General features: G+C 44.6%; 1 protein-coding gene across 4 annotated transcripts in view; it reads left to right on the top strand.

Annotated features, from left to right (window-relative positions):
• Window positions 1–17979, top strand: part of RUFY1 (RUN and FYVE domain containing 1) — a 475292-nt gene that overhangs the window by 385754 nt on the left and 71559 nt on the right. For 3 of the 4 annotated variants that reach the window (XM_069199306.1, XM_069199309.1, XM_069199307.1), the window contains 3 exons: window positions 1845–1939; window positions 6960–7008; window positions 14914–14991. In XM_069199306.1, coding sequence (XP_069055407.1) covers window positions 1845–1939; window positions 6960–7008; window positions 14914–14991 — 222 coding nt within the window. The remainder of the gene's footprint in view (window positions 1–1844; window positions 1940–6959; window positions 7009–14913; window positions 14992–17979) is intronic. The other variant, XM_069199308.1, reaches the window with a different exon arrangement.

Here is a 17979-nt window from a genome sequence, read left to right on the forward strand (position 1 = left end):
AACTGCTATGCCAGAGGTTCCTTTCAACATATATATGTCAGAGGTAATGTCCTCCGCCACCCTGATGGACTGTACTCTGTCTGCCAAAACTTAAATCAGGCTTAGTTTTTCCCATCCAGACAGAGCATTTGGGCTCAAGTCCTTGCTAAGGTCCGGAAAATGGTAGCACATATTTCAGTTCATCCCTAGGATGAAATACCCCCGTGAAACTTCCCTGATTTTTTAATTCTATTGAGTAAGCGGTGTTATGCAACTGAGAACTGGTAGCACACGCTGAGTACTGGCCCTCATGTGTATCAGTTTTACTGTATCCAAACTTCTTGTGAATGTATTACAGTCTTGTGTGCTGCATACTTTTGCCTAAATGTTGTATTGAAAAATCATAAAAACGAATTAAAAAATTGTCCTAGCTAAATTGCATCTAATAATCCCAGAGATGAGCTTAAGCATTGTTTGTTTAATATTTTTGTTTGCGTCACTAGGAGCAGTTCTACGTAACAAACTTAAAACTATACACTGAATGAGATTGTGGAAATCCAGGCTGGGTGATTAGATAAAAGATAGGTCCACTTGGTCAGTGGCAGGGCATTGTCACATGAAACGTACAAAGAGAAATGATAAGATTGCGGAAGATGCATCAGATCGGATGATGCTGGTTCAGCAGCTGTCAGATCCTTATCCAGATCCTTTTCATTTGTGAGATTAATGCAACTGCACACTTTCTCAGATTAACTGTCACGGTCTGCTTTTCGCCCAAACAAAGGGTTTGTATTTTGGACTCCCCAGCCTTGCAACAAACTTAATAGACATGCCTTTGTTTAATAGCAATTCTTTTTTCTTTGTTGGTCTGTGATTCAGACAGCCACCCTCTTTTCTGCTGTACGCCCTAAATCTCCCTCATGTACAACTATACTTACAGCTCCAAGATAGTAAAAATGGAAGAACTTCCTCAGCAGTTAGACTCTCTCATGCAAGAGTTCGTGGCAAAACCATGGGTATATGAAGCCTAACCATTTCTTTCACTTTTATTTTTATGCAGTTTGGCTTACAACTCTCATTAAAATAAACTTGGTGAAGAGCTGAGTATTAGCTAGCCAACAGCACCACATGAAGCTCTTCTAAATGGAGCTAAGCACCATTTCTCCTCTACCAAGGAGCTCAGCACTTAAAAAATGTGCCATTGCCTGTGCTTGTTCTTGTTGCCTTTATTGTTAACGTTTAATTTGAAAGTATTTGTATTATTGTTTTAAAGGATAAATAACAAAGAACACAATACTTCATAAAACAATGGTTGCTCTAGAACATATTACATTGTGAGTGTTTTTCATTTCAAACTTGATAGGGCAGATCATAGCGTCAGTAGCCATAGGATCATGCTGCACTAGACCAGACATAAAGATTGAAAAGCATGAAGAAAGTAGGAGCAAGTATAGTGAAGTAGGATAAAGAAAATAGGCTGCCCAATGGTAATGGTAAACTAATTGCCTTAAATTGTTCAGATATTCTTTGTTATTTTTAGTGACACTGGGACGTGTGTTTTATCAGCAATCGTGCTGTGTTATCTTTTGCTGCCCAGGTGGGAAGCAGAAGAAAGGAGGGAAGTGACAGTACAATTTTGAGCAGTAATAATGACATTCGATCCTAGAGTGGGGGTGAATGATGCTGCAATTTTGTCTAATCAAATAGGTACTAAAAGTAATACTTTATATGTTGATAGTAAAGAATATCTTTAGCGGGAAAATAATTAAGATATTTGGATTGAGAAAATATTGTTAACAACTGTACTTTATTTTACTGACATTTTTTATATGATTCTGTATTAAGATTGTTCTTTTTGATTGTAGGAGCTAAAGAACTTGCAAGATGAAAAGGAAGAAATACAGAAAATCTGTGAAGAACAAGAACAGGCCTTACAAGAAATGGGCCAGCACCTCAGCCAGTAAGATTTAAAGGCATAACTATATACTTTGCAGAGTTGCAGTTTCCTTCCAGGGGATCCTTATCTATGTAGTGATAGGCACTGAGGTGACCAGCCCATGTGTGAGATCCTGGAACACTTTTTTTTGGGAGGGGGGATATATATATATATATATATATATATATATATATATATATATATATATATGTGTGTGTGTATATATATATATATATGTTCGATGGCATGTGTAGCTGCAGATACACATGCTATGCTTTAATCTGCCATCTAGTGTTGGGCTCGGAGTGTTACAAGTTGTTTTTCTTCGAAGAAGTCTTTTCGAGTCACGAGACCGAGGGACTCCTCCCTTTCGGCTCCATTGCGCATGGGCATCGACTCCATCTTAGATTGTTTTCTTTCCGCCATCGGGTTCAGACGTGTTCCTCTTCGCTCCGTATTTCGATTCGGGAAAGTTAGCTACTTATCGGAAAATGTGACGGTATTGTTCGCGCTCGGTACCGGTTTAGTGTTAGCACATCGACACCGAAAGGAAGAAGCGCTCCTGCGGCCCTTCGGGGCTTCCACTCTTCAGCGGGCCCTGGTTGGCCCGACCGCGTCCATCTCCAAACCTCATGGACCGGACCCCCTTCTGTTTCTGCCCAAATTGCCACGCAAAGTATCCTTATACAGACCAACACTTGGTCTGTTATCTGTGTCTATCACCGGAACACAGGGAGGATACTTGCGAGGCCTGCCGGGCATTTCGATCGAAGAAGACCCTACGCGATCGAAGAGCCAGGAGACTTCAGATGGCGTCGACTCCCGCCGAACAGATCGACGTCAAAGAAGAGGAGAGATTCTCCATTCATTAATCGGACTTGGACGACTCCGAAACTGAGCAGCCGAGGGCACAGCCGAAAACTGTGAGTAACTCTGCCCTGGCCAAGACCCACTCGAAAATTATAAAGGCCAAGGGGATGCCACCGCCAACATGCCATGGCTTAACCCGAAAACACGGTGACCAAACATTGGCACCGAAAAAGGCCTCCCAAGAGCCGAAGACATCCGACTCCGGTCGAGATACCGGCTCCGAAACAACTCGACGCCGAGAATTCGACACCCCCAAAATTAAAAAGGTTTCCTCGGAGCCGAAAAAGAGCGTACCGGAACCTTCGGTGTCGAAACATGCAGCCTCGGATCCGAAAAACAGGCACCTACACAGAAGAGCACAGGCTTTCCACCCAGATGCAGGGGCACAGATTTGAGCAGGATTTAGGTATGGGAGAGCCAGACCATACCCAAAGGAGGCTGCACATACAAAAAGAGACTGGTAAAATTCAAACTCTTCCACCAATCAAAATAAAAAGAAAGCTGACATTCCAAGAGGCGGAAATGCAGCCAAAAGCAAAAGTGGCAAAAGACAAAACACCACCAAGGTTTTCGCCACAGACTTCACTACTGCACTCACCGCATCTGTCCCCGGTAGCAACACCCCCAAATCAGTCGCCAACACACACTGGGATGACACAAGATGACCCGGATGCATGGTACTTATATGATGCACCGGTCTCTGACAATAGTCCCGATTGCTACCCAGCAAGGCCATCACCACCAGAGGACAGCACTGCATATATGCAGGTGGTATCAAGGGCAGCTACTTTCCATAATGTAGCAATGCATGCGGAGCCAATAGAAGACGACCTCTTGTTTAATACCTTGGCATCCCCGCACAGCTCTTACCAGAGTTTACCAATGCTACAAGGCATACTAAAGCACGCCAAACAGGTGTTCAAGGACCTAGTGAAAGGCAGAGCCATCACGCCTAGGGTGGAGAAAAAATATAAACCTCCCCCAACGGACCCTGTGTTTATAACGCAGCAACTGACACCAGGCTCAGTGGTCGTGAGAGCAGCCAGGAAAAGGGCAAACTCCCAATCGTCAGGAGACGCACCACTGCCAGACAAGGAAAGTTGGAAGTTCGATGCTGCAGGCAAGCGGGTGGCAGCACAGGCAGCCAATCAATGGCGAATTGCCAATTCGCAGGCTCTTCTGGCTCGCTACGACAGGGCACACTGGGACGAGATGCAGCATATAATACAGCACTTGCCCAAGGAACACCAAAAGCGTGCCAAACAGGTTGTTGAGGAAGGACAAGCGATTTCCAACAACCAAATAAGGTCTGCAATGGACTCGACAGACACAGCAGCTCGGACAGTGAACACTGCGGTAACCATTCACAGGCATGCATGGTTACGGAGCTCGGGTTTTAAGCCGGAAATCCAGCAAGCTGTGCTAAATATGCCGTTCAACCAAGAACAATTGTTTGGGCCAGAAGTGGATACGGCAATCGAAAAGCTCAGAAAAGACACGGACACGGCCAAAGCCATGGGCGCGCTCTACTCCCCACAAAACAGAGGCACTTTTAGAAGGTCCCAATTTAGAGGGGGGTTTCGTGCACAAACCACAGAGCCTTCCACCTCACAAGCCAGACCCACATATCAGGGCCAGTACCAAAGAGGTGGTTTTCAGGGAACATACAGGGGGGGACAATTCCCAAAAGCAAGGGGGAAATTCCAAAGCCCCAAAACCCCTCCAACCAAACAGTGACTTCAATGTCACAAACCCTCACCACTCAACACCAGTGGGGGGGAGACTTACCGCATACTACCACAACTGGGCAAACATAACTACAGACGCATGGGTCCTAGCCATTATCCAACATGGTTATTGCATAGAATTCATAAATTTCCCACCAGATGTGCCCCCAAGAGCACACAATATGTCCAAGTAAAACTTGGATCTCTTACAACTAGAAGTTCAAGCATTGTCACAAAAACAAGCAATAGAACTAGTGCCCAAACATCAAAAAGGAACAGGTGTCTACTCCCTGTACTTCCTAATTCCAAAGAAAGACAAAACGTTGAGACCTATATTAGACCTCAGAACTCTGAATCTCTACATCAAATCAGATCATTTCCACATGGTAACACTTCAAGACGTGATTCCCTTACTCAAAAAACAGGACTACATGTCAACGTTAGATATAAAGGATGCATATTTCCATATACCAATACATCCTTCTCACAGGAAATACTTAAGGTTTGTAATACAGGGAGTGCATTACCAGTTCAAAGCGTTGCCATTTGGGATAACAGCCCCAAGGGTATTCACAAAATGCCTTGCAGTAGTAGCCGCTCATATAAGGAGATAGCACATGCACGTATTCCCCTACTTAGACGACTGGTTAATAAAAACCAGCACTCAACAACAGTGTCTGCTTCACACACAATACGTTATAGAAACCCAACACAACCTAGGGTTCTCTATAAACTACCAAAAATCACATCTACAACCGTGCCAAATACAACAATATTTGGGAGCAACACTCGACACACAAAAAGCGATTGCCACTCCAAGTCCACAAAGAGTACAAGCCTTCCGAAATATAATATTAAACATGGAACCAAACCAGCACTACCAAGTGAGGTTTGTAATGAAACTTCTAGGCATGATGTCTTCATGCATAGCCATTGTCCCAAACGCAAGACTACACATGCGGCCCTTACAACAGTACCTAGCAACACAATGGACACAAGCACAGGGTAAACTTCAAGATCTAGTGTTGACAGACCGCCAGACACACTTCTCGCTTCAATGGTGGAATCCTATAAATTTAAACCAAAGACGGCCATTCCAAGACCCAGTGCCTCAATACGTGATCACAACAGATGCTTGCATGATGGGGTGGGGAGCACACCTCAACCAGCACAGTATACAGGGACAATGGGATGTTCACCAAAAACAACTGCATATAAATCATTTAGAACTGCAGTGTTTCTAGCATTGAAAGCATTTCAGGGCTGTGTGGAGGCACTGATCTTTCCGGCAGAAGTGACTATACCGGCATCCCTCAAACTAATACAGACTAAGATATCACACAGGGTATATTACACAAGATATCTACTTTTCAAGATAGGGAGGGCAGCAAACAACAAATATCGGCAGGGATGCGGAAAGGAGGAAACATTTTATCACACACTGTGGACCTGTCCTCTGGTCGCCAAAATTTGGGAGAAAGTAAGGAGAACTCTGGAAAACGTGACTGAGACTAGCATTGAAGTAACGCCGGAGTCAATGCTACTTGGGGTTTGGGGCCACACCGAACATACAAGATATAAAAAACTATTGATTAACCTAGGTTGCATGCTTGCAGAAAGGGACATAGCCAAGAGATGGGGAACTGGAACAGCACCAAGCCACGACGACTGGAGAGAGGGCATTGACAGATGCAGAATACTGGAAAGAGAACTATACAGAGATAGAGACAATGAAAAAAAATACGAGAAGATATGGGGAACTGGGAAATGGGATAATTCAATAGCTGCCTGAGGACTACTAGAAATAGTAAAAAGGGGGATAGTAGGCGGCAAGACAACCAATACAATTCCATTGAGACAAAGAGGCTCGATAACAAGTGAGGGTGGGAGAAGGAAATGACAAAATCCTAATATAATTGCAGACCTGAGAAGAGGACATTTATACTGAAGAGGTACCGACGAGGGGAGGGGAGAGAATCAGAGACTACTACTAATGTGATCACTATAGTTGATATATTGCTTGAAGGGTAAGCAAAATTTTATTGTAATACATTGTGTTGCATACGAACCAATAAAAATTATTAAAATAAAAAAAAGAGTGAGCGGAAGGGGCAGGGAGTGGCTGTAAATAGATCGAAGAGGTTTCAGGTTTAGGCTGCCTCAGTATTCTGTGCTTCCACATTTATTTGCAGCAGCCGCGTGTTTCAGAGGAGCGCTTTGGGCAAAGGCATGCTTTTATTTACAAATTACGCACTGGCAATAACTACGAGATCCAGAACAAATGACAACATATTCAGCTGGCTTTTAGATTATGCGCACTTTAAGACATTAAGTGGCAAGTTTGAAACCTCTATCCTCCTGATTGGTTTACATACTAAGGCAGTTGAATAAATTCTATCTCATTTGTGTGGATCCTATCCTTACTGAATTATTTTCCTTCGTTTCAGATCCAAGATGAAGATGGAAGATATAAAAGAAGTAAATAAAGCGCTGAAGGTAGCTACAAAATTTACATTCTGTACTAAAATTACTCTTAATGGGTGTTGAAGCAGAGCAGTCAAGGATTACTCAAGGACTTCTTAGAGGGGTTAGAAAGTCAGAGGCAGCATGATATCATCAACAACACAGAAATAAAGTCCATGTTCGCTCAGTGTTCTATCTTCAAAGAAGTATAAAGCTTTTACTGATAGGTAAGTAAAAAAAAAAGTTACAATTTTGAAAATTAGAACGTAGCATCACTTTCCAAGGGTGAGGTTGAATCAGATACAGTTATATACAATTTATGCACTGGGCGCTGTATTTTCTATAAAGGTGGTTCTCCAACTTTTGACTTCTGCAGCCCCCCACTGAATCACTACTGGAAGCCAGGGTTCTCAGCCTTAACATTGTTGATGATTTGAACCGCAAAACTATACACAAAAAATACATAATCCAGCATTCATCAAACACATACACAAATGATACTACATTGTATTTAATTTGTAAACAAATATAAATAAATAAATAAAAATGTAAGTTTAATAGGAAGGTGGGAGCTTAGTTAAAGTTACTCATCATCCATACTATATTATGTCTGATGCACCTGCACTGCTCCTGCGAACAAATATGAGGATACTAATTGTAGGAGGCTGGCTCAGTTTTTGGTGTACACTTGTGGTGTGGCACCCTATACTGAGTCCAGGCAACCCTTCGTGATAGTGAATAGGTGTCCAGGTTGCAAAATCTCTCTAGGGGTACCTGAGGCGAGCAGCTGAAGCTTATCAAGGAGGAATGTAAAGCAATTGCAATACCACAGTAGTCAGACAATATCAGTCTCAAGAAAGAACCACACAGGTGTTGCAAAAATAAAGGATTCTTCATTACAGCACTACTAGACTAGCATTGGTATATCTCCCTTTGGAGATATCTACACAAAATATATACACAAAATAACCAGCAGAAATAACATAAAATCTACAGGGCCCTATGGGGGGGGCAAACCATATACTATGTAAGTGGAATGCAAAATAGTGATCCCAACCAAGACAAGTGTGGTAGGTAGCTAGGGGCTGGGGGTAGATAAAAACACCAGAGGTAAGTACTGTAAGTGTTCCCAGCGACCAGTTGCTGAGTAGGTATCGACCCAGTCGTCCAGTAGAGGAACACAGGGAAGTTGTGGTTGAAGTTCGTGTGTTTCAGGACCCTTCCCAGTGGGCCCAAGGGAACCAGTAGACAAGTGGAAGGTTGGAGAGTGCCCCCACCCAAGAATACCCAGAAGACAGGAGTACCTACACCAGGGACCCAAATGCAAAAGGTAGAAGAGACTCACTGAAGTCAATGGAAGCCTCGGATTGCCCAGCTGCTGTTGCGACACATGGACAGGCCAGTGGAACCCAGGGGCGGATTCTGGAATTGGAGGACCTGAAAAGGAAGAGGACAGAGGCCAGCACCTGTGGAGGTGCCCAGGTGGTGCAGGTGGCAATGCCCACCCTCCTAGAGGTGAATTTCCTGCAAATTGGTGGAGGAAAAGTCCAGCTTTGGGGTCCAGGAGCTGCTGAAGGTTCTAGGAGTTGTCTACAAGCTGTCACTTGATGGTCGCCGGATTGCAGGAGGGTCAGTGACCAGCCAGGTCACCAACAAGCACTGGCAAATGCAAGCAGGAGCTGAAGATGTATTTGCAGAATTCTGGGGACCAGCAACACCCAGGAATCTCTACCCTTGTAGGAGAGTCGGGGATGGTCCTCAGCAAGCAGGAAGGGCAGGAGAAGTCGTTGGAGCCCCCACGAGTGACCCACAGGCAATAGACACAGGTAGTCAAAAGGAGGCCTCAGCAGCACAATAAAACAGAAGTCCCACTTCTGAAGAGTTGCAGGACAGGGGTGGATTTCCAGTTGCAGATTACTGGAGGCCGGGGCTTCTCCTGGAGGAAGAGTCAACAAGCCTTGGCAAGAGCAACAGTTGCGGTGCACAGGGGTTCCGGTCCAGTGGCAGGGGCCCACAGTCTCGCAAGTTGGTCAGAGACCAAGCAGGGCCCAGACGAGGTTACAGACCCAGCACCTGCGATGAAGAACCTTTCAATTCAGTGAGACAGTAGACCCCACCTGCAGGTCAATGTCTTGAGGTGCTTGTGGATGCAGGGGAGTGACTCCTTCAGTCCAAGGGAGATTCCTTTGAGCTTCCTTGTGACCCTAGAGGATGCACAGCGTTGGATGTTGCAGAATTCTTGCAGTATCCGGAGAACCAATGTTGCAATGGGAGCCTTCCGACCAGGAGGATACGTGTTTTGTTCCAAAGCAGACCAGTAGCGGTTCTAGAGGCCAGGAGCAGAAGATGTCTTGCAGGGAGTTCCTTAATGAGTTTTTCTCAACGAATCTGAGGGCCCAACCTCAGGAGGAGACCTTAAGTAACCCTGAAAGGGAGTTGGTCACTCTCTGAAGTGACCCACCTATCAGAGGGGTCAGGGATGCCATCTACCTGGCTTAACCAGTCAGATGCTCCCAGGGGCCTCTGCCCATCTTATTTTCAAGATGGCAGAATCAAGTGGCCACCTGGCAGAACTCTGTGCACCTAGGGGAGGAGCAGGACAGGGAAGTAGTCACTCCCCTGTCCTTTGTGCAGTTTCGCACCCACCAGAGCAAGAATGGGGGTTCCTCAACTGGTGCAAACCGGATTTTGCATGGAGGGCACCAAATGTGCCCTTCAAAGCAGTCTGGTGGAGCTCCAGCCCTTAGACACCTAATACATAGGGAGAGGTGATAATTCCTCTTTCATGCAAGAAATCCTTTGATCTGCCTTCCTCTGCTTGAGCCAGGCTCACCAGCAGCAGGGCAGAACAGTATCTGGGGTTGGCAGCAGAGTGGGCTGGCAGCCAGACCCTGTAAGGCTGCATAGGCAGAACTGGGGGATCCTAAAACGAACCCCCAGAGTACAGGGGTTCATGTAACTAGCACTGGAATTGGTGTAGTTGTATGATTCCAACATGTTTGATGCCAAACATGCCTAGGTTCAGAGAAGCTATTATGTAGTTGGACCACTCGTGTTGACAGGTGTCCACTACACACATTAAAATGGCTTCCCCACACTTACAGAGCCCAGGGAATGGAGTTTGGGGTTTGTAGGGATACCCTGCTCATGCAATGGTATCCTTACACTTAGGGACATGCACCCTGCCCTTGGGCTGAAGAGCCTACCAGAGGGGTGGCTTATAGTGTCTAAGTGCAGTGAGCAGGTTCGGTGGTGAAAGGGTGCATGCACCATTTCACGCAGGCTGCAATGGCAGGCCTGCAGACACAGTTTGCATTGGCTTCCATGGGTGGCACAATACTTGTAGCCCATGGGAGACCCCTGGTGTACCAATGCCCTTGGTACCTAAGTACCATATACTAGGTTCTTACATTGGTGCACCAGTATGCCAAGTGTGGAGTGTGAAGATCATTAGCAACCAAATTTAGAGGAGAGAGCACAGCCACTGAGGTCCTGGTTAGCAGAATCCCAGTACACTACAGTCTAAACACACTGACATCCTAGGGGAGTAACTATCCTAGGAAGATGGTACTTTCCTACACTAATTTAATATTTAGCCTCCAATTTCAAATTCCTTGACATATCAAGTATGTTTTAATATTTTAATTTGTACATTTAGCCACTTTATTTATAAACTTTTATTCATCTGTTAATATTATTTAAATATCCAAGCAGTCGCAGACTCCCTGAGGAGGATGTGTGGACCCTCTGGGGTACCAGGACCACAGGTTGGGAACTTTTGTTCTATAACCTTGGCCAGTGGTGACTGTTATTGTTTTAGGCAGCATTGATGCCCTCTGAGAGCTGTGAGACTCTGGTTTTACTGTAATATTTCCATACAGAGTTTCAGTCAGTGCTTCCGAGTTGCCAGAACAAAAGTATATAATGTAGCAACTTGGCTGTGATGTGCATGGCTCTCTACATCAGTGGTCTTATTCTAGGATCAGCTCAGAACAACTCGGTTGTTGACTTAAAGTGATTTTAGTTATCTCTGGAGTGGAAATTCAGAAACTGGGATGTCGGCTCACCATCACCCAAAGAGAAAGAGTCCCGCACCAGCAGGATCAGTTGTGAAGTTTTAGGGTGCCAGGCGTCTGAGTGTCCTTCCCATTGTTCACTACAGTCAGATAACTAGTGTCCAGCAGGGAGACTGTTTAAACTCTTAGTGACCCAAGTTTGCCTTTTTCAAATTGGAAGTCATTTTCGTTATCTGGTAGAAGTGCATTTTCCTCCTTCGTCTCTATTTGCAGGTTTCTGAAGCCAGAAGTCCATGATCAGACCAGTTTGTACTGGTCAGGGTGTCAATATTGTTTTACCTCAGACAAGCCCAAGAGAATTTTACTATTGATAGATGATAGCAGGAAGAGGGGAGAGAGGCATATTTCACTGAGGCTGAGGAAAGTTACATCAAGCACAGTGAAGGGGTTGGCAACATCTGCAACTGAACATGTCAGACTGGTTTCATGAAGTAATGCTTAGCAAAGGTAACATGCAGTCTGTTATATCTACCATGGACACATGCAGTCTGCAGAACAGCTACCATCCTGTGCAGTATGCATGCATGTATTAATCACTCAAGGAAAGTGAAAAAGACCAAAACGCCACAGATATTGGAAAAACTCTGGGGTATTTGTGCAAAAAACTGGTCGCAAGTTACTACCAGTGTTTTTGCAAACAGTAAAAATCATGTTAAGAACCTGTCTACATACTAATAGGTCTTAAAATTACGAATTGTAGTGGATCATAATCTGACCTACCTCATGTATATTAATGAGGTAGTGTAGGAAGCTGGCCTGGTGTGTGGTGGGTACCTATTATACGTACACCTATACCAGGTCCAGGTATCTGGCAGGCTCTTTAGAAGTAGCTGTGGAGGAGCAGCCAAGGCTTATCTAGGAGACATGCCAAGCACATGCAATAGCAATAAAGTCACACAGTACTTACACAGAAGAAAGAAAACACTTGGATGTACAAAAATAAAGATACCTTATTTTTGGAACACAGTATCAGAAAATACTAGAGAGGAAACCCTCCAATAGGAGGTAAGTAAATACATCTCTTTCTCTCTTTCTTTCTTTCTTTCTTCCCCCCCGCCCCCAGGGGGAGCCCAAACCATATACTAAGAAAGTGGAATGCGAACAAAGGGCCCCCACCTAGTTAAGTAGACCTTGTAGAGGGGTGCTGGGAGTACTAGGAAACCACACAGGTAAGTAATGTAGTACACCTCAGCAACCAGGAATGCAGGAGTAAAAACACTGTATTTCTCCAAAACCACCCCAAAGGATGAAAAGAAGAAAATGAAGACATGCAGAACAGCCTGCAAGGAACCAGCAGTGGAAAACCGAAGATGGAGACCTGTGGAAAGAGGGGACCAAGTCCAGAAGTGTCTGTGGAGTCCAGGGGGAGTAGGAGATACTACCCACCCAGAGGTACCTTTTGGAGTTGGCTGACAAAGAAGGAAGACAGGTCAGCACTGGGGAGTGATGTCTTCACCCCAAGGGAAATTCCTTCTTCTTCTCGTGCATGCTGAAGATTTGCAGTCTTCTTAGGATGCACAGCCGGCGAAATGTTGCACAGCTGGCAGGAGTTCCGGATAGAATGTTGTAGAAGAGTCTTCCTTATGGATCTGCAGCTTGTAGGTTCCTGGAGGGTCCAGTTGCAGTTCCTGAGGCCAAAGTCGAAGCAGAGGTTGCAGAGGAGTCCTGCTGGAGTCTTGCAAGCCGAATCTGAGGACCCACCCCAGAGGAAAATCCTATATAACCCAAAGAGGGGGCTTGGTCACCTAACCAGGTAACTACCTATCAGATGGTGCCTCTGACGTCACCTGCCTGGCCACTCAGATGCTCCCAGAGTTCCCTGCCATCCTTGGAATCCAGATGGCAGAACCCAGGGACCCTCTGGAAGAGCTCTGGGCACCCCCACTGGGGTGGCGATGGACAGGGAAATGGTCACTCCCATATCCATTGTCCAGTTTTACGCCAGAGCAGGGACTGGGGGTTCCTGAACAGGTGTGGACTGGTTTATGCATCGAGGGCACCAAATGTGCCCTTCAAAGCAAAACCAGTGGCTTTGGGAGGCCACCCCTCCCATGCCAGCCACATCTATTTCCAAAGGAAGTTACCCCCTCTCCCAAAGGAAATCCTTTGTTCTGCCTTCCTGGGCTTGATCAGGTCAAGCAGCAGGCGGGCAGAAACCTGTCTGAGAGGTGGCAGTAGCTGGGCTGCCTGGGAAACCCTGTAAGACTGGTGGTAGCAATGCTGGGGGTCCTCTAAGGAGCCCCCAGAATGCATGGAATCATACTTCCAACACTTCCAACAGTATTGGGGTATGATTCCAACATGTTTGATACCAAACATGCCCAGGTTTGGAGTTTCCATTATGTAGCTGGACATAGGTAGTGCCCTTTGTCCAGTACATATATAAAATGGCATCCCCGCACTCATGAAGTCCAGTAAGATGGAGCTGGAGTTCTTGGGGGCACCTCTGTTAGTGCAGGGGTGCAATCACACACAGGTACCTGCACCCTGCCCTCTGGGCTGAGAGAGCCTACAGTAGGGGTGACCTGGTGCAGTGACCTGTAGTGAAACCGGGTGCGTGCAGAACCCTTTGCTTGGGCTCCCTATGGGTGGCAGAATAACTGCTGCAGCCCATTGGGATCCCCTGGAATCCCAATGCCCTGGGTACCTAGGTACCATATACTAGGGACTTACATGGGTGGACCAATATGCCATTTGTGGGGCTAAAAAATTACCAGCAACCAAATTTAGAGGAGGGAGCACAGTCACTGGGGTCCTGGTTAGCAGGATCCCAGTGAACACAGTCAAACACACTGACAAACAGGCCAAAAGTGGGGGTAGCCAAGCTAGAAAGAGGCTACTTTCCTACAGGTAGTCTCAAATTGCTATTCACTACAGTTGGAGGCCGGAGACAGCAGACCACCATCTCTGTGATCGCTTTTAAATGAAGCAAACTTTTTTCCTAAATGCAGCCAGTTTTCCTTACAGGCAATAGGACTGTGTTGAAAAAGAAAAACGTTTCTTTTTTTGTTTGTTTAAGAGTTGGCTGTGGTCCCGTGGAACACGGACTGTTCCCCAGCAAACTTTTATTTTTAATTCACAAAGGGGATGTGTCCCCTTCACTTTTTGAGAATAAGTTACCACTTCCTTTGGGGTCGTCGTAACATTTCAATAATTTGCGACCGGATTTTTTGACTCCTAAAATGTGATTAGTACATCTGAAAAAGCAGTTTTTATGGTCACAAATACTGAACTGAAACCAATTTGCAACCATAAAAATGCTTAGTACAGCTTTTCCCTAGATTTGTGTGGTTTCAGACCGTACATAGTAATAACATGAGAATATTGTCTTACTGCTGTGTAAGCCCTATGAATTTTGCTCAGATTCACAAATGTGGATGCCCATGGTGGTTGATATAGGGCCATTATTATTTTTGATGGCTATTTCCAGCCCAGTTCCTTCCAAAGCTGGACACAGAAAGTAGCCACAATATGTTGTCAAAACCTTTTCTAGCATCAAACATAGTAGCCATAATTATGCTTTGTTTTACATATCAGTTGCTTGTGACAAATGTTCTTGTATTGTTAAATGGGGTTAAACCATTTGCTAAGTCGTGGAGTGATGATGTTTGGGATAATTTTACTTACTGTATCAATAACATGGACATATAGTTCACAATATATCTGGGGCAGAGATGAGTTCTGATCAGTGCTTAATTTGTAAAATAATTGTAAGGGCCAAAATGTTTTAATGTCTAAATGGCAAACAAAGGCACAAAGTACCACAGGAGTATTACTTCTGAGGTCAACCTTTATTAAATTGTAGGTTTCTCCAAAGATATTTGGATTCATATCTTAAACCCTGTTATTTCTTACTCCTCAGGGCCATACGTGGTTGAAAGATGATGAAGTTATGCAATGTAAGCAGTGCCAAAGAGAATTCTCTATATCGAGGAGAAAGGTACTTTTGGAAAAATGCTTCTTTTGAGCTGATTTTAAATGCAGGGAGATGCTTACAATTCTAACCATATGCATTTTCATCTTGATAGTAAATTATATTGGTGAATAGTTATTAACATGAGCAAGTTTTCGCTTGTGTCTGCATTTTATTTGATTTCAAGAGGTTTGGCTAAATTAGACTGACATAGTTTCACACCAATATAGAAATCGAATTTCTAATTGATGTCCTAGTGTTTCCTGAGAATCACAATTGAGGTTGTTTTTTTTTCCCCACTTCTCTTGTGGGAGGTGCTGTCATTATGTGATCGAGACTGCGGAATGTGGAATAGTTTGGCTTTTCAAGAGCACCCAATTCTCTCACTATAGAAGCCTCTAGTTAGATAGAGGGCTCTCTGCCCATAGCAGTTTGCCTTGTGGAATTAAATACATTTATATACAGGGAGTGCAGAATTATTAGGCAAATGAGTATTTTGACCACATCATCCTCTTTATGCATGTTGTCTTACTCCAAGCTGTATAGGCTCGAAAGCCTACTACCAATTAAGCATATTAGGTGATGTGCATCTCTGTAATGAGAAGGGGTGTGGTCTAATGACATCAACACCCTATATCAGGTGTGCATAATTATTAGGCAACTTCCTTTCCTTTGGCAAAATGGGTCAAAAGAAGGACTTGACAGGCTCAGAAAAGTCAAAAATAGTGAGATATCTTGCAGAGGGATGCAGCACTCTTAAAATTGCAAAGCTTCTGAAGCGTGATCATCGAACAATCAAGCGTTTCATTCAAAATAGTCAACAGGGTCGCAAGAAGCGTGTGGAAAAACCAAGGCGCAAAATAACTGCCCATGAACTGAGAAAAGTCAAGCGTGCAGCTGCCACGATGCCACTTGCCACCAGTTTGGCCATATTTCAGAGCTGCAACATCACTGGAGTGCCCAAAAGCACAAGGTGTGCAATACTCAGAGACATGGCCAAGGTAAGAAAGGCTGAAAGACGACCACCACTGAACAAGACACACAAGCTGAAACGTCAAGACTGGGCCAAGAAATATCTCAAAACTGATTTTTCTTAGGTTTTATGGACTGATGAAATGAGAGTGAGTCTTGATGGGCCAGATGGATGGGCCCGTGGCTGGATTGGTAAAGGGCAGAGAGCTCCAGTCCGACTCAGACGCCAGCAAGGTGGAGGTGGAGTACTGGTTTGGGCTGGTATCATCAAAGATGAGCTTGTGGGGCCTTTTCGGGTTGAGGATGGAGTCAAGCTCAACTCCCAGTCCTACTGCCAGTTCCTGGAAGACACCTTCTTCAAGCAGTGGTACAGGAAGAAGTCTGCATCCTTCAATAAAAACATGATTTTCATGCAGGACAATGCTCCATCACACGCGTCCAAGTACTCCACAGCGTGGCTGGCAAGAAAGGGTATACAAGAAGGAAATCTAATGACATGGCCTCCTTGTTCACCTGATCTGAACCCCATTGAGAACCTGTGGTCCATCATCAAATGTGAGATTTACAAGGAGGGAATACAGTACACCTCTCTGAACAGTGTCTGGGAGGCTGTGGTTGCTGCTGCACGCAATGTTGATGGTGAACAGATCAAAACACTGACAGAATCCATGGATGGCAGGCTTTTGAGTGTCCTTGCAAAGAAAGGTGGCTATATTGGTCACTGATTTGTTTTTGTTTTGTTTTTGAATGTCAGAAATGTATATTTGTGAATGTTGAGATGTTATATTGGTTTCACTGGTAATAATAAATAATTGAAATGGGTATATATATTTTTTTTGTTAAGTTGCCTAATAATTATGCACAGTAATAGTCACCTGCACACACAGATATCCCCCTAACATAGCTAAAACTAAAAACAAACTAAAAACTACTTCCAAAAATATTCAGCTTTGATATTAATGTGTTTTTTGGGTTCATTGAGAACATGGTTGTTGTTCAATAATAAAATTAATCCTCAAAAATACAACTTGCCTAATAATTCTGCACTCCCTGTATTTGTGTATGTATTTGTTGATTGATTACGTTTTGTGAGGAGCAACTAATTAGCTTCCATGGATGCTGGTGCATGCATCTTAAAGCACAATCCTTTCAATGCGTATAGCACATCAAGGACCACCTGATCTACACCATGCAGAAATTGTTCCTCGTTTATGATGGTGGTGCCACAGTGTGTTATTGTCGCCAGTGTCATCGGCACACACATCAACATCCTCTCCTAAGCAGGCAACATGTAAATCATACTTTGCTTTTTGGACAAGACCCTCAACACAAGAAACAAGTTCATCGCCTGCATGGCCGAAGTCACTAAATGGATAAAAACCAACTGTCTCAAGCTCAACACTGACAAGACAGAAGTAGTGATCGTTGGCAGGAACAACTCACCATGGGACTCCAGCAGGTGGCCGAGCAAACTCTGACACCCACCAACATCCAGAACCCAGAAGAAGAACCTCAGAATAATAATAGACCACAAACTGAAAATGACTGCACATGTCAATGCCATCACTGCATCCTGCTTCCACACCCTGAAGATACTGAGGAAGATCTTCAAATGGCTCCAAGCAAAACTAGAAACACTGTCACATGCACACTAGTCACCATCAAATTGGACCTTGGGAACCCCCTCTATGCCGCAATCCCCAAGCAACTCACTAGAAGACTACAAACCATCTAGACCATGGCAGCCTGACTCATCCTCAACCTCTCACACATAACAGCACACCTCGGGGAACTACACTGGCTCTTGATTCAAAACTGCACTCAATTCATACTACTCACACACACATTCAAGGCACTATATAATCAAGCCCCACCTATATGAACAGTCGCATCTCCTTCCACCAACCACCCAGACACCTCCACTCTGCAGGACTCCTACTCGTACACATCCCACGCATAAACAGAACCGGATCAGGAGGACAACGGGATCAACTGTTAATTGATTTGTATAGCTCCAAGTCCAAAGCTAGATTTACTCCAATG

This window comes from Pleurodeles waltl, chromosome 7 (genome assembly GCF_031143425.1).
Source record: "Pleurodeles waltl isolate 20211129_DDA chromosome 7, aPleWal1.hap1.20221129, whole genome shotgun sequence".
Lineage (NCBI taxonomy): Eukaryota > Metazoa > Chordata > Amphibia > Caudata > Salamandridae > Pleurodeles > Pleurodeles waltl.